This window comes from Talpa europaea, assembly GCF_964194135.1.
Source record: "Talpa europaea genome assembly, chromosome: 10".
Classification (NCBI taxonomy): Eukaryota; Metazoa; Chordata; class Mammalia; order Eulipotyphla; family Talpidae; genus Talpa; species Talpa europaea.
Window position 1 is genome coordinate 91305589 of NC_140077.1, and position 21929 is coordinate 91327517.

General features: G+C 40.7%; 1 protein-coding gene across 4 annotated transcripts in view; it reads left to right on the forward strand.

Moving 5' to 3' along the window:
- The window catches only part of ESRRG (estrogen related receptor gamma), a gene marked incomplete at both ends in the record, with an annotated part of 444488 nt that overhangs the window by 259915 nt on the left and 162644 nt on the right, over positions 1 to 21929 (forward strand). For 3 of the 4 annotated variants that reach the window (XM_084244946.1, XM_084244947.1, XM_084244948.1), the window contains one exon: positions 11332 to 11747. In XM_084244946.1, coding sequence (XP_084101072.1) covers positions 11332 to 11747 — 416 coding nt within the window. Of the gene's footprint in view, positions 1 to 11331; positions 11748 to 21929 lie in introns of those variants that run through there. The other variant, XM_084244949.1, reaches the window with a different exon arrangement.

Consider the following 21929-nt stretch of genomic DNA (forward strand, 5'->3'; position numbering starts at 1 on the left):
TTTTGATATTTGTAAGAAAATTAGGTGGTGAGCCAGTTGATTGAACTTGTAATCAAAACTTCTCACTGTAATATTCAAACAATATCTTTTCCTCATTTTATAATGTGTGCCTGTGGATCTTTATGTACTATTGCCTTTAGAGATAACAAATTTTCACAGTGTTAGGAAGCAGTAAAACACATTTAACACTAAATCTTGACTGAGCGTAGTTTAATCTCTCTCTGATGCAGAGAGCACTTTATAATTTTATAGCCCTCACAGCCTCATTATTGTGAATGCCAGTTATTATATTGGCTAAGAGTAGAAATGATGGTGTATCAAAAGTATGTGCTAATAGAATCTTAGACTGGGTGAGATGAATGTGTGTTTACTCCTACACGTCTCTTTATTGTAAATTATACATGATTTTTTTTTTTTTCCATTTCCATTTCTCCTAGGTATCCCCCCTCCCTTCACTAGTCTTTCGGAATGTATACATCACTCTCTCTTTCCTTAACAAAAATACAATTTCAGGCTTTCTCTATGTGAAAACCATGACAAAGTGATTTTAGAGCCAGCTCTGAAAAGTGACTAAACTTGACAACAATTGTATTTTATGACAACCTCTGCTTTCATGTCCCTGGCCTACTCTTATATCAGCTTTTTTTTTTTTTACTCCAAATATGAACAATTTCATATCTCTGTATTGGCTGAAAACAAACCACTTTAGCAGGAATACATTTTAATGGAGAGGCACATGCTTCACTTAAGTCACCAGAGCCTTAACACCTTAACTCTGTAATATTCAATTTCTCACTCGCCAAGAACCAAAGGCTTTTTTTTTTTTTCATGGTTTGTGTTCATAGGGGTTGGGGAAGAATTAGTATTATGGAACTAAACCAGATTAAGAGGGAATGTGAATTAGATTTGGTAACAGATGGTGCAGTGGAAATTAAAGGTTCTTTGCGAATGGAAGCGACAGCAGCCCGCCTCTGCTCCCGTGTCCCCCCGTCCCTGTACTTGATAGACGGGTATAAATCACAACAATCCTGTCTTGACAGCTAATTTCGAGAATTTGATCTAGTTAAAGACATGGCTTTCCTGCTCCACTCACCGAAACCTGCTTCTATTTTATTTTTACACAGCACCTTGTCATATTTAGAAAAGCAGACTCACCTGCCTTCCCTTAATGAAATTTTTCTTAATTACAGTTTTAGCTCTTTAGTGTTAATTACTTTTCCATTTAGCCTGAATTTTCCTAATATCTCTGAGGATTTTGTTCTATGCCCCCCCCCCATTTTGCTCTCGTCTCTGCTTCTGTTGTTTCTAAAGATGCATTTTATTATCAGAAGTTGTCTCTGAAGCCACTGAGAATACTAATTACCCAAATCATTATTTTAAAGGAGAAGGGCTTTCAGGTGCTGTACTAAAGTTACCAAATCGGAAAAAAAGAAATGAACAAGGTGTCAGAAGCTGTCCTCCCAAATAGCAATTCTTTCAACAAAATTGCACACAAATGGTGAGTGACGACACTTTATTTTTTGATTCATCAGCGCTGCAGAAATATCTGCTCCATGGACTAAAATAAACCCCACCAAGTAAAAAGTTGTGACCAATCCAGTTTGTGTTTGTGTTGACCTTGCAGTGCTCTAGGAAATCATAATGAAAAGGGGAGACCAGACCTTGTAGTCAGGCCTGTGCCTCGTGACATCCAGGCCTGCAGGCCGGATGAGCTCAGGAGACATGAATCAAGTTGCCTCTTACAAATATCCACGTGGTGTTTGGGCTTACAACATGGCAAAGCAAAGGAAAGAGAGGCAAGGGGGAAAATCACTCCAGAAATGAGGAGAAGATTCTTTGAGTGAGCAACTAACAGTTGGTAGAAATGAAGCTTCCTACTGGCAGTCAAATCAAATGTAGTAACAACTCAACGGCTCCCTGCTGCTCGCTGACAGCGTGGAGTCCCGCACTGGCACAAACATTCACTTAAACACTGATTGCAGGGAATTGCCCTTCCCGCCAACGCCTCCCACCAAAGACAGAATGAGCAAAAGGAGAACCATTTCTAGGAAAAACCAAGAGTCCTGCTCCCCAGCTCCCTGCCAATGATCTCGTCGCCCTTTTGTAGCCCACTGGGAAAAAGTCCTCTGTTGAATGTCGCTGCAGTTTTATTGTCATGTTGCAAGTTGTGTATGCAACTTCTCTTGCAGTGAGCACACACATGTGTGAGCACACACATGTGCGTGCACACACACACAGGCACGCTTATGCACACATGCACACGGCCAGGGTCCTGGGTAGTGACTGAGTGCAATAGCAGCGAAAGAAATGGTCATCCCGGGGCTTGTACTTCAGGACATAGGTCTTGCTCTCACGTTTCATCTGAGTTACAGGCTAGTGCGGTTTTTATTTGGGAAAAAAGTTTTGTTTTTTTTTTTTTCCAAATGGCAGGACTTCCTTGAGAAAGCAGGTAGGCACACCTTCTCCTTTACAAGTTAGGAAATTGAGGGTCAGAGTGACTGGCCCCATCCAGAGCTGGGTCCCTTGTTGTCAGAAGCCTGGGTTTCTGGGAAAGGCCAGAGGTGGGAATGCTGGTATAGTCCTTGTTGTTTCTTTGATCAGATTTTCTTTTTCCAGAATTGTCACTAGATGTAGACATTTTTCCCTACGTGTTTGCTTGGGGGTTTTTGAATGTGGCAAATCCCAGGCAGCCCTTCTGATCAGAAGTCCCAGCTAGTTGGTGGCTTCCATTGGCTTTACTAGGTCCTGGCTAAATAATCCCTTTTCACAAAATCTGTTCTGCCCCAAAACAAAACCTTCTTCATTTTCATGGTTTGAGTGAAATATGTGTCTATATGTTATTTTCTCTGGCCTGCAAATATGACTCATGTGACTTGGCTTTAGCTTCTCTTTAACCATCTACTTCTTTGCAGTGTTTTTTTTTTTTTTTTTTTTTTTTTAAGGGGAAGATGTCTATGATGTCTCACTATTAGCTGGTCCCCTTTGCTCCATGCCTTCCCTCTACTTCGCTGTTCAACTGAACAACACCTGATACCATTAGACCCATAATCGTAACCTCTGCTCTCCTAGAGCACCAAGGCCAGGTGTGTTTGCCTCCAGACGTTAGCTACTGCAGACTAAATGATTAAGGTAAAAGTCTAATTATAGTTTAGCCACCATCCAACAGGGAAAGATGTGCTTTGTGAACCCTGTCTGGACTGTGACTCTCCCACGAATGCAGAATGTTCTGGAAGTGACCTTTATCCAACAATGGCTTATTCTCAGAATTTAGCTTTTCTCACCACTAAGACAGAGTTTCAGGATCCAGTTTAGAGATCTACCCCAAGTGGACTGTCCCTCCTTGAGGGAGGCAGCTGGTTTATTGTTTATTGTCATTGCTTTTGCCAACATTTTCTTCATGAGTCTAAGGTATCAATTTTATGATCTCAGTGTCCCTCTGCCACATCCTGAAAGCATTCTTGTTTCCTCTTTGAGCATAGCAAAGAGAAGAGGAAGTGGAAATTCAGGAAGCCTGAGCTTCCATTGACCCAGATTTGATTTGTGAACTGCATCACCAGAGCATGTGTGCAAAGCATCTATATTCGATTGTAATATATAAAGATCAGCACATAGACTTTCTGAGAGTTGGGTGTCTGTTTTTTTCTCCTCTAGCGAGACACTGTGAGAAGGTCTTCATTTAGTTGCCAGTCCCCTCCTGTGGTGTTGGATTTGTTTCTTCCCTGGCTGCTTGAAAGCAGAATTGTCTGAGCAGAAGCGCACTCTATTGATCCATATTTCTGTTTGAAAGACCAGAGATTTGTAGAAGTAAGAGCCTATTTCTTTTCCCCAGAAAGCTGACTACAGAGACGGTCTGTTCAGGGCATAGTAAATCTCTAAGACCGAAGAAATGTTATGTTTAGCATGCATCTTAAGCTTCATTTGGATGATTTGTCTTATGTCATTTTTTTTATTCCCATTTTTACCTTCCTTTCTTCCCTTCTCACCTGCACCAGGCTGGTTCACTCCACCCTGGGAATCGTTACCTGATCAACATGTGGCCATTTACTGTCCAAGTGGATTTTTCTAAAATCCTTCTGGTTCTTAGGCTTTTGGTCCTTGCAGAGTTACCTCTGCCTTCTAAGAAATATTCTTAGGGTTTGGAGATAAAATGCCTGTTTGGCCTTTGCTGTCCCTCTGAGCTTCTCACCAGACATTTCTTGAGATTCCTTTTTATCATCCATAGGTGTCGTTGGAGTAAGAGCAATTTTGAGGATGTAGTTAATTAAACTACATTAGGGCAAATATACACACTTGTTAAAACACTTAATTCGCCTCAATAATATTGATTACATGGCAGAAGTTTGTTTAAACGAAATGGCATTCCCCCCCTACTGGTACCGTACTTGAATGCAATCTGTATAATATCTAATAGCCATCATCAGTTAAGTATCATGTTAGTTATAAAGTAATGTCATAAGAATTGATTTGGCCTTGGCAGTGGAGGAGACCTCTCCCTTCAAAGTCGATGTAGATGAACATTTAGAGTTTTAAGCAGAATTGCGGTTCCTATAAGCGGTGTGTATTTTATAGACTTATAGCTGCTCTGTATTACGTGAGTGCCCATTATATGAAAGAAAAGCTCAGACAGTTAATTATGCAAAGCATCATGTATGCAATTACCCAGCATTATTATTCATTTAGCAGTTTTATTGATTTGCCAGTCGCTCACTTACTGTATTTAGAGTAATAAACAAGGATGCTCACCCCCAGATTGAAATAGGTCCAAGAAAACAAGCTAAGGATAAATGACTCTACTAGGCGCCTCTGCATCAGATCGAATTTTTAAATACTGAAACTGTCAACAATCATAATGTGCGACATACTGTGATCTCACGGGACCAAATCTTTTCCTGTTAGTAAAGTTTATCAACCAGGAAGCACAAGAAATCACCTGGCAGGGCCTCCCCTGGTTGCGCAGCAGTTGAGCGCTGGGCTGCAAAGCTGCCCGCAGCCTCTGCAGCACCGGTTCGATCCCCGGCCGCGGTGAGTGTCCCACATGGCACTTAGACCTCTCCTGCCACGCCCACTGCTCCCCTCAGCAGTATAGTTCGTCAGTCTACCTGTTCTGTTCCCTGCTCTGGCTCTGGTGAATTCTCTCACCCTCTCGTGCTTCTGACTATACCCAGTGCTCGTATAAAGAAATGAATAAATCTTTAAAAAAAAAAAAGAAATCACCTGACAATATAAATGGAAGCACCTGCAGTTTTCTACATCTAAAATAGTCTGGATAACTTCATAAGACCATCAGCAGTGGCCTTGAACTTGCATGGTGGAGTAAAACGGGAGATGGTACATTTATAGACACCTTCTAACACAGAGATACTTACGACATCCCCAGTCTTGTTTGCTTGCACCCTCTTAATTGTGTGTTTCTCTTCCCATCTCTCTGGGCCTTTGTTCCCTAAAATGAGTAATTCTCCATTTCCCTTCCTTTGTTTGAGGGTGAAGGCAGAGAGTTTATAGGCCTCTGTATAAGTCAGATTGGATGAGCAATGGTCATGGTTTTCTTGGTATTAAAAGGTTCCCATAACGGGAGATTTCAGTGCTTACACCACAGTAGTCCACCAACCTAATGTCTGAACAAAATTGGATGGGACAGCATCACTGAATTCTATGACCCTAGGAGTAGGTAGAATTTTGGCGAGGTCCTTCCTCGTTACTGTTTAGTCATTAGGTGTGAATTACACTCACCAGGCACTTCCCTTTATTGACTGGCCAGAAATGCATTGGGAGTCTTTAATTCACTGGCCCGGAGTTCCCTTTTTTTTGGGTGCAGTGCACAGCCTTTTACAGAATTGGGGAACTTTCAGCTTAGCTAGGGCTCCAATCTGTTTTTTCTGGAAGCTGGCCCTCTGTCCCCACCCTTCTTAGCTTTTGTCAGCCACTCAAACGTCAGCTTTACAGGAAGCTGTTTGCTTACTCGTGTTCTAGGTGGAGTAAGTTGGAGAGAATCTTTTATACTAAATGCACAAAGTATTTGTTCAAAGATTTGAGAAGCAGCATTACTAAATCACTGTGGTCCTGTTATGCAGAGAAGTCTGTTCCCTGAGATGGGCCTCTGCCTTTATTAAAGAAGGCCTAAAATGATGCAGAAAGGTGTGCTTTAATCTTTCTGCACATGTGGGTCAGCATTTACAATGCTTTCTTTACAATGAATGATCTCCTTCCATTGGGTTAACCAGGCAGACCTTAAGATATTTCTTATTAAAAGAAAAAATCCTTTCTCTTCCTTCCCCAACTAAGCCAGTGTACCTTAATGCAATGATGATATGTTAGGCCCTGTGGTTGTCAAAGCATCGTATTACGGTGATGCCGTAATGACACCCTGTCTCTGTAAAGTAGTCATGTTTTCTCAAATCACACGTTGCACCGATGATTTCTGACATGACACTTCATTCGGTTGCTTTCCCTTTCTTCAGCATCACCATTCTCTGACAATAGCAGCTGGTGCCCATTTCCTTACTAAGTGATTCACATTTTGCCACTTTACGAGAGTGCAATTAGTTGAAGCAGGGGAAAAAAGCCCATTGTGAAGAGCATGCTTAAAGTTGGAACTCAGGCAGCTAAAGGAGCTGCTGGGCTTGCCGGCTCGAAGCTGGGGCCTCAGGGAGCTGTGTTCGTCAGGGAGGTTTTCTTCTAAAAGCATTAAAACAAAACCTATATGGTAATAAAAGCTTTTTATTTTTTAATAAAAGATACCTAACTGTTTAATCCGATGATTTCAGAAGTCAGGAACCTTCCCAAATCCTCATAGATTCATTCTTATTTTGAATAAGTAGCGATTAAGTATCAAAACTTGGCAATCTTCTTGTCTTCCAACCCTGAATTCTGTTTCAGTGAGAGCGAGTCAAGGGTTCATTCTTTTTTTCTTTCTCTCTCTCCCATTTGTAAGCTGCAAGTTTGTGGCTTCAGTCTCCTTAAATAAAATCATGGAATATACATCGTTCAAGGAATTTATAATGACTGTTGGTACCTTTTTGACTCCTAAAGATAAGTAATATAAAATGATGACTTACTGAGTTGTACATTTTGCCCACTTGTCTGTTACTGATATAGGTGTAATCGAAGTCTCTAAGATAATCTGGCCTTAGTATAACAATCAGGAACATCAAAGTAGCAAATAAATTAGAGCACTCTATAAAATTCCAAGGATAAAATAGGGAGTTTAAAAAGAACCTACAGTTTCACCGAAGTGTTAATAGTATATGAGCTGATTCCACATGACTGTAATATCATTGGTTGACAAATAAAAGGATTGGTTAAACCAAGTCCCTCCTGTGAAATGTAGGCCACCCTGGACATTGACTCTTGTGCATAAAAATTCAAACTCGAGGTGGCACATTTACCTGGATCTAGGTAAAATCTCTAGCTTGATAATTTTAGTTTACATTGGATATTAATTTATGGATAATCTCTTGGTTTTGGATGATCTTAATTCCTGTACAATATCAACTGGAGTTGATTCTTTGTCTCATGCTCACTCTACAATGCATATTCATACACACAATTAATTCACTTTCAGAAATTGCATTTTATGTATTTCAGCAACTTCAGAGTTTTCTTTGCCTGATTGTTAGTGTCTGACACCAAAGTCCATTTTTACCCTTGCTGACTCTCAGGCAAGATTGGGTAACAAGTTCCCATGTTGAAGCAGAATAATCAGAATTAGCTGAGACTAGATCTCAAACTATGTCAAAAATGCTTTTTATAGCACTGAAATTTCCCTGACCTCAGGAGGACTATTAAATCCACAGATTTAGTTTCACATATAAAAACAAAATGCAATTCTTGATATCTCTCCTTTTTGCTCCAGTTTATTCTCAGGGTGTTTGCTCAGAGAAGGATTTTTAGAAAGTTACCAGTTTTCCCTGTGCTTCTGATCATGTCTCTTAAAATAATAAAATAAAGACAATTGCTCCTAAGCTTTCAAATAAATATTTCTTACAGCCTTCAACACATGTTATTTCTATTCATAATTCTTAACTGAATTTAGATTTTTATTAATCCAATGTGACCTAAAATTTCTGCATTAACAGCACAATGTGGAATTGGGCTTATTCTCTTTGGTTACAGATAAAGCCATCATCTTGAAAATGGCTCTTTCTGACAAAAAGGTGTTCTTTGGAAATAAAGTCTTATTCACTACATTCCTCTTAGAGTTAATGTGAATTTTAGTGCCTCTAATTTTAGATTGAAGTGAAGTCTAGAATAAAACCCACCAGCTGACAATTGAATTTATAGATAGTTGTGAATATTTCAGGCTTGAATAATAGAGCTGTAGAATTTCAGAGACAGAGAGGGAGAGAATTAAGACCGCTGTAGTTTTAGGGTATAATGAATTGGTGTCTAGGAAGTATTCAGTGTAATGAGCTAAGTAGTAATTAGGAGACAACTGTGCTCTTTCAGAGGTTCTGTTTCGGTGTCACTCCTACCCCAGGAAGGGAAACTCCACCGGGCAGGCCTGTGGCCAGTGTGGTGGCTCCAGCCATTTGGCACACATGGCTGAGCTGTGTATCTGCAATCTATCCTGAACCATCCCTGCCCCCACCTGCTTGGTTATTCCTTTTTTAATTCAGTGAACACCCTTAAAAACTCCATTAACTGCAAGATATTTCTACACTGGGCTGCAGAGACACACCTGAGTTCAAAACCTGCTCTTCCCCCTTCTTAATTGTGACTTTCAGAAAATTGAGTGGCAGCTGAGATGCTTTTGCCTGAAGACACAGCTCCCATCCAAGGGGACCCTGGAGATAAGGTGAAGTACTCTCTGTCAAGTGTTAAGGTCAGCAGTTGGCACACAATACACCCGGTTTTTCAGGGACTCTAAGGACATGCATTTGAGACATAAACTTTTGTTGCCTTAGCATATAACTATTCCTTACATGAGAAGACAATCTCTGACCTTGTTTCTTAGTTAGGAGCTCTGCAAACTTTAGATGTAGGTGGGGAAAAGCCCAAGAAGAAAATTGGGAAGAAACTGACTGTAGATGATACAAGAAAAAAGATGGAGAGAGAGAGGAGAAAAGAGGATCTAGAGAAACAGTTCTGGGTCGTGATCATGCAGTCTGCAGCATTGCTCTTCTGGAAAGAACAAAAAAGAAGTGTTGCCTGGCAGGGCAGATGGCGAAAGAGTTAATTGTCATTACTGTGAGAAATTCAGTGCCAAAGCGAGGAGAGGGGAGCCACCATGTTTTAGTACCCTAATAACTTCTCACTCTCGCCTGAGATCATAATGTATGTGCGAGCAGTCCAGTAATTATAAGGTAATAAGTGAAGTGGTGGTGTAAGTGCTCTAAATTAAAAGGAATTCGCAGGGCTGCTGTAAGTCAGCGCCGACCCGCTTTCTTTCAAACGTTGACTTGAGGAAAAGTGCTTAGCCCAGGGTGCAAGCAGGGAGACAAGGAGAGCGATCTATTAATTACCATGCTCATTAACAGTGACTGCACAGCAGCAGCAGATGCGGGAGGGAGCGCGCCCAGGTTCCCGGCTGGGAGGAAAGCGCTGTTCCTTCACTAGTTCTTGAGGAAAGGACAACACACGTGGGTGGGCGAAAGCCAGGAGATATTTTTGTGGCTCTCTCCCGCCTATTTGCTTTCTTCCCATCTTGATGTGTCTTCACTTTAGAAAGCTGAACACAACGGCCGATGTTTAATAGACGTGCTAAGAGGCAGATTCTTGCTTTGCTTTTTAATGTCGGACAATTTATGCTTACAAAGTAATGCTTTGCTATCAAATGGATATTCTCTGAAAGGAAATTGCATACTTTTCTTGACTTTAAGGTAACAGAACAAGTGGGGGAATGGGACATGGAGGGGGTGCATGGAATGTGTGCAGTGATAAAACGTCATGTGATTTATAAGTGCAAGAGATCTTTGCCTGCCTTTGGAAATTATTCTGTGACTACTCCCCCAAACTCTAGTAAATGACCATTTCCCTGTGGGGTTCCCATAAATCACCTATCCACTGGGAAGCAATTATCAGGGTCTTTTCCTCAACTGTCACCTCTTCTTTCTAGAGTGGGCTCTCAGAAGGTGCTGAGAGAGTTTGCTAAAAGGGGTTTTGCACTATGGTGAAGGGGAATGAAAATCAGACCCATTATATCTTCTCATCTAATTACCTTTTCAGAAATTTAATCACTTGTGAGTCCAACAAAGAAAGAGGGTCAAAATGTTTCTTCTAGATAAGAAAGATGGTTTGCCAGATTAGATATGCTTCATCATGTTTCCTTTCCGGAATTGTGATGTTAAAAGACTAAAAGAAGAGAAGAAAAGGATCACCAAAAATCTCATTATTTCTCAGGACAAAATTTGATACATTTCTCCCTCACTGAATATAAAGTGTCAGATGCATGGACCCAGGGTATACTTGAGGCTCTTGGGTTTTATTGATGCATCTCGTAAACAGTAGCAAATCACACACAGACAGGCACACATACATAAACCTACACACACAAACACAGCATACACAGACATGCACAAACACATATACACAGTCATGCATTCACAAACACACATGTTACCTGCACGTATTTATTCATCAGTGCTGGTAATTATTTCACTCAGTTTCGTGGGCTCTAGGAAATAATCCTAAAATATTGACCAGCACTTCATACTTGATATCTTCTATATTGCTAAATGGCTATGAAATAGAGCATTTTAAATAAAGAAGCAAAGCTATTGAGGATATTTTCCCTATGTGTCTCAGTCAGATCAATAAAGGACACAGTTATGCTTATGGAAGCGTGCTGACAAACAGTAATTACAGAGCTGAGGAATCCTCTGTGCAGCATTGAAAGTAAAAGTTTGGTTCTGCTTATAATAAAATAGTGGTGGTAGCAGAGAGAAAGTGGAAGAATCAGAGGAGGCAGGATAAATGCCTTTTGAGAAATGATACAGACTTGGCAAATCACTCCCCTTCCACTGATAAATTCAGAATCTGGAGAGTTGACTTAGATATTGACAAAGGCTCCCCAAGAAAAGGGGGAAATAGAGGAATTGAACCCATTAGAGCTTGTTTATGGCCCTTCTGAGCACTTTGATGTAACCCTGTCATGCCATATGCTGATTACCGTTTTGTAGAACAAGAGGGATAGGCCAGAGAATGAGTGATGTGCTGTCCCTGGCTCTTCAGAAGCAGCTCTCTCACAGCACAATCCTTTAACATAGGAATTCATTTTCTCTCCATCCTTCCCATTCACTCCCACCTGGTTTTTTTCCTGGGTCTCTACCTCCTTGGTTTGACGCTTTCTCCTTCTCTTTCTCCCCTTGTGTTGTGTCTCTCCCTCTATCTCAGGCTTCTCTGCAGAATGTCAAACAAAGATCGACACATTGATTCCAGCTGTTCGTCCTTCATCAAGACGGAACCCTCCAGCCCGGCCTCCCTGACGGACAGCGTCAACCACCACAGCCCAGGCGGCTCCTCGGACGCCAGCGGGAGCTACAGTTCCACCATGAATGGCCATCAGAACGGACTTGACTCGCCACCTCTCTACCCTTCTGCTCCTATCCTTGGAGGGAGTGGGCCTGTCAGGAAACTGTATGACGACTGCTCCAGCACCCTGGTGGAAGACCCCCAGACCAAGTGTGAATACATGCTCAACTCCATGCCCAAGAGACTGTGTTTAGTGTGTGGGGACATCGCTTCTGGGTACCACTACGGGGTCGCGTCCTGTGAGGCCTGTAAGGCCTTCTTCAAGAGGACCATTCAAGGTAAGTCGTGGCCTAGTGGTCCCCTACCCTCTTCCTCTACCTCCCTTGACTTTGTTTGCTACTCCTAGTTCTTATCCTTGCTGATTGTCTCCTTTAATATTGTTGTTGTTGTTGTTATTTCACCTTTATTATTTTTACGGACATCCTCTCCCATGGCAACATCATCTAAGTTTCAGATGTGCAGGACTGAGAATCAACTTGTGTACCTGCACATGAAGGTCACCACTAATAGTCAAAATTGCTCCTTCTCCATCCCATTACCCCCCTTGTCCTGATTGACCCTCATGTTCCCCCCCTTTCCTACAGGTCCCACTCATTGGTCTTAGTCTAAAAGCTTATATTCACACTTGTTAGTCAGGAATCACAGTCTTGGTTCTATCTTGAGTAGAAAGTAGAGATAGATTAAAATGGATAGTGGACGTTTGTAAAATAAACTCCTCCCCCAGATAGGCCCTCTATGAATCCCACTTTCACTGGTAAGCTTGAAGGATGGAATAATAATTAGCTTTGGGTGGAGTTTAAAAGAGCAGAGCAGTGTAGTCCCGTGTAGCAAGTGAACAAATGAACACTTTTGCCTCTTCAGTTCTTCTCAAGATTCTTGGAAATAATAAATGTGGCAGACATGTGCTTCCTGAACTTGGGCACGCATCAGACATACTCAGAGAGCTTGTTAAAATGCATATATCACCTGGCCCTACCTCCAGAGTTTCTGATTCAGTAGATCTGGGCTAGAAGCTTGAGAATTCATATTTCCAGGAAATTTGCAGTGAGGCTGCTGCTGCAGTCCAGGGAGAAAGTCTGTTCCCTCCACATTTAATCAACTGCTTCTTCCCTGGGATTGGAATGAATTAGCATAAAAGTCTCCCAAATCATATCAAACAATAATACATGCCTCCAATACATATAAGACATACCCAAACCTTTGTAGATCTCCAGATTTATAAATAACATTTCCCACACAAAATGTAGAAAACTACCATCGACATTTACAAATGTTCTTTTAAACTAGTTACCCACAGAGCCAGAACTCAACTCATTTAAAAAGCTATGGAGATATATTCCCACAGAAAGTTCTATTTCACCTTCTTAGACACACTTTTGAAGAGAACATTGTTTCCTGAGGATCCACTGGGTACCTGTTATGCCGCCCTGCTCGGTGGTTTGCAGAGGGTGTCTTCTAACGGGGTCTTCTAGCATATGATGGTTCTCAACCTTGGCAGCTCAATGGAATCTCCTGGAAACTTTTAGAAAATACCAATGCCAGAGGTCATGCCCCCAAATTCTGAATTAATTGACCTTTGCACGGAGAGCAAAGAAGGATATTTGAAAACTTCCTAGCTAAGGCTTCATTAAAGCCATGGTTGAATACCAGTATGCTATGCCCAACTCTATATCCAGGCCTCTCAACTATGCTTGGATGAGCAGGATCTGCACCACTTGGGGATTTGTTGAAAATGCAGATTCCTAACTTTATCCCAGATTACCTCCATCAGAATCCCTAGGGTGATCCAGCCTTCAGTGATGTACTAGACCCTCCAGTGATTCTGATGCTCACCTCCCTTGGGGAACCACTGAGTAAACCTGCTAGTGCTGATTTTCACCTGAACATTGTCACAGCTCTTGCTAGACATACTGAAGTCAGTTCAAAAACATAGACATGAACTGGTTTTCAAAGAGTGAAATAGATTATATTGGTTAAACTCTAACCCTTCCAAAGCTGATTCTGAAATCCTGACTAGGCACACAGATTCATCTCCCATCCTCCCTTTTTAAGAGTGTCTGGGAGCATGACTCTTTTCAACCAGTGGCGCTGAAGATTCTGTGGTATCTTAGGCCACACTGAAGGGTTGCACCTTTGCCTACTTGCCTTTCTGTTACCTGTTGTAGAGTTTCCTTGGTTCATAGCTGAGGAACAAACAGTTTAAGAGTTTATTCAAAGTGCAAAGTTTTTAAAGACTCATATCATGGAATGGAGAGTTCAGCCTCAATTTTGTTTATAGCCTTTTGTAGGTTTACAAGGAACACGGGCCAGTTCAGTGTGGGGTATGTACAACTATATCTAAATATCTCAATAGTTAAATCTTCCTTATTATGGCCCATCATTGGCAGATTTTATTAGTATTCTCTTACAAAAATACTTCATCCATTGGATCTTTCTGTTTTTCATTCTCACTTATTTTGGAGGTTTTCCTATCTAGTTCATGGGATATCTAAGGTTGAAATGAATGGAAAATCACATGTAACAAGGGGAAGTAGAAACAATGGTGTTTAATATGCAAAACTTCCTTTTACATTTGGGCATTTCAAAATTATCTGCCATCTCCTTACCAATATTGCCAAATAGGAGAACAAAAACACACTTCAAATCTTTAGGTTCTTACCAAGCCAGTTGTCCAACAGTGTTAGAACAGCTCTGATTGATCAGAAATCGAAACTGTGAGCAATTTGATTTTGTGAACTCAAGTTTACACCTCTCTGAATCTAATTACACAAAGATAAGCAGATATTTTGGAATAAATTAATAAGTACTGTGTATGCTGATATAATTAAGATGTTTCCATTATGAAAGCCACTCTCTCACTTGCCCAACAGATACTTACTGAGAACCTACTGTGAGCCACAGAGCACACTGACTTGGAGTTTCCTATTCTTAAAATTTTCTTAACGCTCTTCTCCCAAAGTCTTGTGGATTGAGTTGAATTCCTCCTACAAATGTCTCTTGCCTTCAAGGGGTTCCTAATATTGGGGATGTGGCTGGCAGGGGGATGTGAATTGAATTCTCTCATCCTTAATATATTTCTAAGGGTGGAACAGCTATGTGAGAAAATGATCTGACAATTGTTTTAAAAAATCACGATAGCTTAGATATTAATAGCTATGTCAATTTTATTTACTGAACAATACTGGGATAGAATAATTGGAATTCTAGGCCTGATTATTCCTTAGGCTGCTGAAATGCTACCAAGAGCTTAGCAGAGCAGAGCGCAGGGTGATTCTTGGCATTGATGTATGGAGCTCCATTTTACCCCATATTGGAGAGAGCAACTTTCAGGGATTTTGAAATGAGACAGAGATGTCACTGTCCAGATTAGTACTCTGGACTTGCCCACCTGGCTGCACTTGTCGCTGGCAGCTGGGCGGCGCTCAGTAAGGCTTCCCCGCTAGCTCCATCAGCAGGCATCACACCATACTGCTTGCTTAGTCCCCAAAAGGCAGTGAGGCAAGTAAAGGGATTAAACTGTGAAAGTATAATATAATAATTAGGGTGGTAATTGTGAGAAAGATTGGAACAGCCCCTCCTTTCTGTGGCCAAGTAGTGTTCACCATTGAACTCCAAAGATGTTGAAAAGTGGCCATAATCTTTGGTACCATCACTGACCCTTATTCTGATGCATACAACCCATTCTTGTGCCTGGAGGAGGCATTGGAGCCAAATTCCCCTTGACACATAGTAATCTCACCCTTCCCTGCCTGAAAGCTCTCCAAGGAATGAGAAGGGATTACGAAAGTCTTTCTACTGTCTCACAACCCTTCTGCCAGGACATTATGTAAGTGTGGCTCTGCCCCACCAGGGTGTGTTTCTGGCTTTACCGAATTGGTCAAGGCACAGGCATCTGAAGGCGTAGTCCCAGGGGATAGGCCTCTTTAGAATCTCTCCTGTTATAATCATTTATTTTTATGATTGGTTATAGCATGTGTCCTAAATATAAAGTTTAAAAGTTGAACAAAATACTTTTTAAATGTAGAGCCTAAAGAACATGTATCCATGAGTTTATCTTGAAAAGGTAATGAGAATTGTTCTTTTCAAAGCTGAATGTGGTATTCCTGCAGTGAAGGGCAATTAATCATAGATTTCAGTGAAAGTCAACCAGGAAGGCATATATTATTTATTGACTGTTTCCAAGTTATCATTGGAAAACTATTGAATTAGGTCAATGTTTAGTTAGGTAAAAGTGAAGGGGGAGGGGACTGCTTATTTGTTTTCCCCACTGTCCAAACACTTTTTTAGGATTTTGGCAGTTCTGCCTTATCATCTGAGAGGGGTACTGGGACAGCAGATTTCATTTTCATTCTCTAGGCTTATTAAATCTTGAGTTGGTGATATTGTTATTCTGATTTTTCTTTAATTCTAGTTTTTGCCTCAAATCATAAATGAATAGGAGTATGGGGGTTTTGTTTTTTTAACCCTTTCACTAAGAATTTTCTCCAACTCTGTTCAGGAGGCAAGAGAAGGAAAATAGTTTTATATTATACATACTTCATTATTTAACATACAAAATACTAACCCTAACTAATGTTTTTATTTCTATATAAGAATATGGAAAACTGTATGCAGGCAGACTGAGGAGCACCCCGGGATTCCCCAAGCCTGCATACTCTAAATGGGTTCTGCCATCCGCTGCATAAAGACAAAGCATTCTCTTAGTGTGAAAGAACTTTAATAGCATAGAGTGCATAGAAAGAAAAGGAAGGATAGTAGTTTCCAATAAAACACCCAAAGTTACCCACTCCCTTATGTGTAAATGCCCACGCTAAAAAGGGTTGGCCCAAAGTAGGGTCGCTGAAGCCCAAAAGCTTACCACAAATCTAAGGCACATTCTGGTGGGGAGCCACAAGAAGGAGGCTAAAGGGTTCCAGCAAGTCTGAGACTCAATGGACAAAATCAAAGTACAAGTCAAGATAAAGGCTGCCATTGTCAGCCTCCCCCTGGGTCTCTTTCCCACTTCTGTTCTAAGAGTCTCTGTATGTCCCCCAAGTCCCTGGTGCAAGTACAAGGCTGAAAAGCAAGTGGGACTTTTTTTTTTAAGATTTGTTTATTTATGCATACAACAGCTGGGTACAGGCCAGACATGTGGGGTGGCATGGGGGGTAGGGGAGGCAAGCAGTGAGAGGATTCACCAGAGACAGAGCGGGGAACAGAACAGGCAGACTGACCGAAATACACTGCTGAGGGGAGCAGCAGGCGAGTTAGGCAAGGTCTGCTGTGCCATGTGGGTAGCTCCCTGGCCAGGGAATGAACTCATGCTGCAGTGGCTGTGGATTGCTTCATAGGTTGTACCTTAACTACCCTTGTGCCACCAGGGAGGTGCCCAGCAAGTGGGACTTCTTATTCACATGTCTCTCTGCTCCATGTGCTTCCTCTGAGTCCTCTTCCAAGTCTTCTTCAGCTTCTCTTCCCCAATCAGGTTCCCTATTTATTAGGTAGGACAGGGGACATGGAGCCTCCCTTTCTTATTATACTGTTACAAAATGAGTGTTATACACACAGACACACACACACATTTGTGTGGCTAATTTAATCATTTCAACTCTTCATTCTCATGCTACAGATAAGGCATTATTTCCCTTCTTTTGAAAGGAGAAAATTAGTCATGCTTTGCTCAGCATTAGGTGTATGTTGTGCAAACGTCAAGGAGCATAATCACACAAACCTGGATGGTGTAGCTGCCTGCGTGCCTGGGTTGGATAGTGTAGCCTATTGTAAGTGTACCCCATCATTCACCAGAACTTAGATACGTGATGCATGACTGCACCTGTTCTTAATATATGGGATTAAGAAAAACAGTATTCATAACAGCATGGTGTTTAGATTCATGTAAACCTGGCCTAAGTCTCAATCACTTACCAGCTTTAAGACTTTAACTTCTCTGTGCCTCTGTGTCCCAGTTGGACAGATTAGCTGAGAGAATGGACTTCAAGGTTCCTGGCCAGCATAGGTGCTACTGAATTATTGACTTCGGTTGATATTGGTGATATGGTTGAAGTATTCAACACAGGCAATTCAAATATTCTAAAACAAGGAGGTGTCCTTGATGCAAAGTGGGAAGGAGCCCTGACTTCCTCTGCACACAGCTGTGGGCCTGTTCTGTACCAGTAAACTCTGTGTGCATTCCTTACTCACTGGTGCCATTTTATACTAAGGAGGCATTTGGTTGGCTGACTGAGAATTCAATTAGTTTTGTTTCAATTTCTGGTGTTCAATTAACCTTCATCACTAGATAGGAAACTGGGTGACTCAAAAAGGAGCCTGAATCTTGGAACTTGATGCTCATTTAAGCTTCATGTGTGGGATTTAGGAAATGATGAAGCAGAATATCTTTGCAGAGGGAGGTGTAGGAGTAACCACTATGAGAAAAGTCCACGCTGAGTCCATTTGTGGCACCTGGGCAGGAGAACAGTGGACACCCACATACTCTATATGTCAATATTTAAAAGTATATGAATCAAGATAATAAGCTGTGAGGTAAAATATGTTCTATGCTCTTATTGGGCAAATATGCCTCCTTTATGACCTTGAAGGCCAACATTGCATTTTAAATTCTCAGACTTGTAGGTGGGTTGGTTTCAGAAAAAGAGTGGAAGAAGGACCTCACCTGGTGGTGTGGGCAGTTGACTGCAGCACTGTGAAGCTGTCCACAGCCTCTGAAGCACCGGTTCGATCCCCAGCTGGCCAGGAAGTTGCCCAAATGGTGTGGCTAGACCTCTCCTGTCTCGCCTGCTGCTCCCCTCAGCAGTGTATTTCAGTATATCTGCCTGTTCTGCTCCCCGCTCTGTCTCTCATGAATCTTCTCACCCTCCCATGCATCTGGTCTGTACCCTGATTCTCCTATGCATGAATAAAATAAATCTTTAAAGAAAAATTTTAAAAAACAAAAGGAGTGGAAGATTTGACAGTCCTTAGCCTGCAGCCTAGTCCATTTCTGTTCTTCCCGCTACATTCCATCATTTTCTGTGCAGTGCAGACACCACTGCCCACATACCCAGGGCCCATCAATCCGTCCCAAAGCAGCCCTTAACCATGAATGGTCCTCCACATGGTCCAGCCCTGGCCACCTTCCAGAGAATGGACCAGAGGAGAAGCACATGCACACCCTGGTGATTTCACCAGAGAGTTTATAGGTAATAGGTGCAGGGGACAGTGGAGCCCAAAGGGGTCAGTTATAGCAGGGGCTTGTCCCCCCCGCCTGCGGATGGGCTCCTTGCACCACAGATGCCTTCCAAATCCAGTGGCTCTTGTCATCTGGGTCAATAGGTAGCATAGACAAGAGGCTAAATCTCACTTTAAACTTAGGGAATTAAAGTTGAGGCATTTCCTGCAAACAATGTGCCAAAGGCTATGGCTCAGACTGTGGATCAGATGGCCAACTCCCTCCTGAAGCAAATGGTGTAGCTCTGGATCTTCCCTGGATGCTGTATTTTCTTTGCCAGCCTGTGCTCTTTTAGTCTTAGAATAGAGCATTAGCAACAATGGAGGAAATAAGAACTTCAAAACGGAGTGCCTATATGTCATATAAACTTTCCAAAGGAGATAATAAGGTATTTTCTATTTGACTTAAATTGTGTTTGGAGAAAATAATTAGCCCAACTTATAAATGGCAACACTGAAACTCTAATATCTTCTAAAATTAAAATCCAAAACAATATGCAAACATTTAAATTGACTTGAAGGATCACAGTGATTATCAGTTGGGATGCAGTATTAAATATTAAGGTAATTATTTTCAAAAGAAATATTCTCTAGAATTCATTTGTTAATGCAAAGCTTACTTTTGTTATAAAGTGAATTGACTTTTCCACTTTTTCTTGCATTTGATGTCAATTTTGTCTTTTTTTTTTAGAAAAATGCATTCATGTTGCCAAATTATACATGAGAAATATTACTCTTACTATTTTAATCATTAGCATCACTGTTATTTTAATAGTGAAACTTAGTATTGCAGAGTTTCTGTGTTGGTAGAGAAGATGTGAATGGATGTTTTAGGAAAAAGCATCACTTGCAGTTTCATTTTTCAGTTTTGACTTCCCTGGAACCACTCCTGTGATAAGTGAGTCGTGATCCTTCCTCATGGTTGGTTCTGACTTTTCAAAATTGACCTGAATTATCATTACTTCTGAGGTTGTTGGAGAGCTCCTGGTCAGCAGACTTTTCTGTAAGGAATCAGACAGTGAATCACATAGACTCTATATGAGGATTGGTGGGTCACTTGCTTTCTGTGGGTCCCATGCTCTGACTCTCTTCCCCTTCGAAGAATATCAAAACCCATCTGAGCTTGGGGACATGTAAACATGTGGCTGGGGCTTGATTTATTGTTGACTGTAGTTTGGCTAACTGCTTGAGAAGAAAACTCTCACTTTATCTTTCTTTTTTTTATTAAATTATTTTATATAATTCTTACATCATTTTTCATTTTTGTGCAATGTATGCATTTTCATTTTGGTTATATTCCCCATATACTTTATCTTTCTTGTAAGCAAGCTTAACTCCCAAGGATCTTCATATCAGAGGACTTCTGAGGCTACTTTGCATACATACCATTTGTTTAGGCTAAAAGGAAGTTCTCTCATGACATTTTTTCAGGTTACCTCAGTTTCAGAATCTTTTCACTTTTGGGGGGGATAGATTTTCTAGTCTCTTTACTGTTCACTGTGACACACGTGTGTGTGTGTGAATGTGCGTATCAGCTGGTTAACTTTCAATTTGTGGGGTATCTGAAACCCCTCATAATGTTTAAATACTCACCTCACACTTGTTAGGATCACTAAGAAAGAAAAAAGGAGGGAGGAAGGCAGGGAAGGAGGGAGAGAGAGACAGAGACAAAGAAACAACTGCTGCTGAAGAAAACAGAATCATGTAAATTAAAAGTAAAACATTCAGAATGGTTGACAAAAATTTGCATCTTGGATTGTATAAAAGAGCAGTGATTCCTTTCAGAGATGAAATTCCATGATTGATCTTTGATCAAGGAAAAGAAAATAAACAATTTAAATATCCTCACTATATTTTTGTCCTTCAGATGTTAGGAACTCAAATTTGTGACACCAGGACCTCTGGTGTCTGTCACATAATTATTAAATACATCTGTAAGCAAAATTAGGTAAAAGGTGCCGATAAAGTTTTAGAGTTTATGCTAAAAGTAAATATCAGCTTCTACTGAAGAGAAGTTTATTATTTATTTACTATTTTAACATTTATTTTACTTTTTTTATTGTGGCAAAGAACACATAGCAAAATCTTCCACCCTAGCCCTTTTCAAGCACACAGTATGTTAGTGTAATCTATATGAGTGCTGTTGTGAAATAGTTTTCAAGAACTTTCCATCCTGTAAAACTGAGACTCTATACCAATTAAATAAGAGCACCCCATTTCTCTCTCTCCCCAGGCCCTAGTACCTATCAGGGTCTTTCATTTTCTCTAACAACTTTAACACCTTCCATAAGTGTAATCATTCAGTGTTTTTCTTTTTGTGACTGGCTCATTTCACTTAGCATGATGTCATCATGTTATGCATGGTGTTGCATCTGTTGGGGATTTTCTTCTTTTTTAGGCTTGATTAATATTACATTGTAGGTATAAACTGTACTTTCTTTGTCTGTTCATCCATTGGGTTGACATTGGGTGGTTTCTGCCACTTAGCAATTGTGAATAATAATAACAATTGCAATGAATACTGGTGTACAAACATCTCTTTGAGATTCTGTTTTCAATTTTGGGGGATACATACCCAGGTGTGGAATGTTAGAGCATATAATGATTCTCTTTTTAATTTTTTGAGGGCCTTCCACCCTGTTTCCATAATGCAGCCCCATTTTACATTGCCTTCGACACTGCACAATGGTCCCAACCTCACTACATCCTCTCCAGCACGTGCTAGTTTTTTTCCCTTGTGAGTGTGAGATGATCTTTAAATATTTTTGAGGAATTTCAGATATTCCCCAAATTGAAAGTTCTAATCTTTTTCCTAAGACGTATCCATAAGTAATTACATATGTGGATAATGCAAGTAGTTGTTTTCCCATCTTGTATTTAATTTGGTGTCCATATATCAGGTATAGTGAAGAATTTTTCGATTTGCCATAACAATAATAATAATGACATATTAGTTTTTACAGTATGCTGCATATTGTTCTAAATGCTTTATATTAATTATCCTATTTATTTTTTCCATTAGTAATATTACACTATCTTATTTCTAGATGGAGAACCTGAGGTACAGAGAAGTAATTGCCTAAACACAACTGGGTCTCAGGCTATCTGACCCCAGAACCTGTGTTCGTTACCCCCTTATAAACCTTCCTTACATATACATTCTAAAAGATTTCAGACTTGAATAATTCTAGACTGAAATTTTCTTGGGAGGTTTTACTCCATAGGCAAAATTTTCCATCAAGTTGTTAAAATGC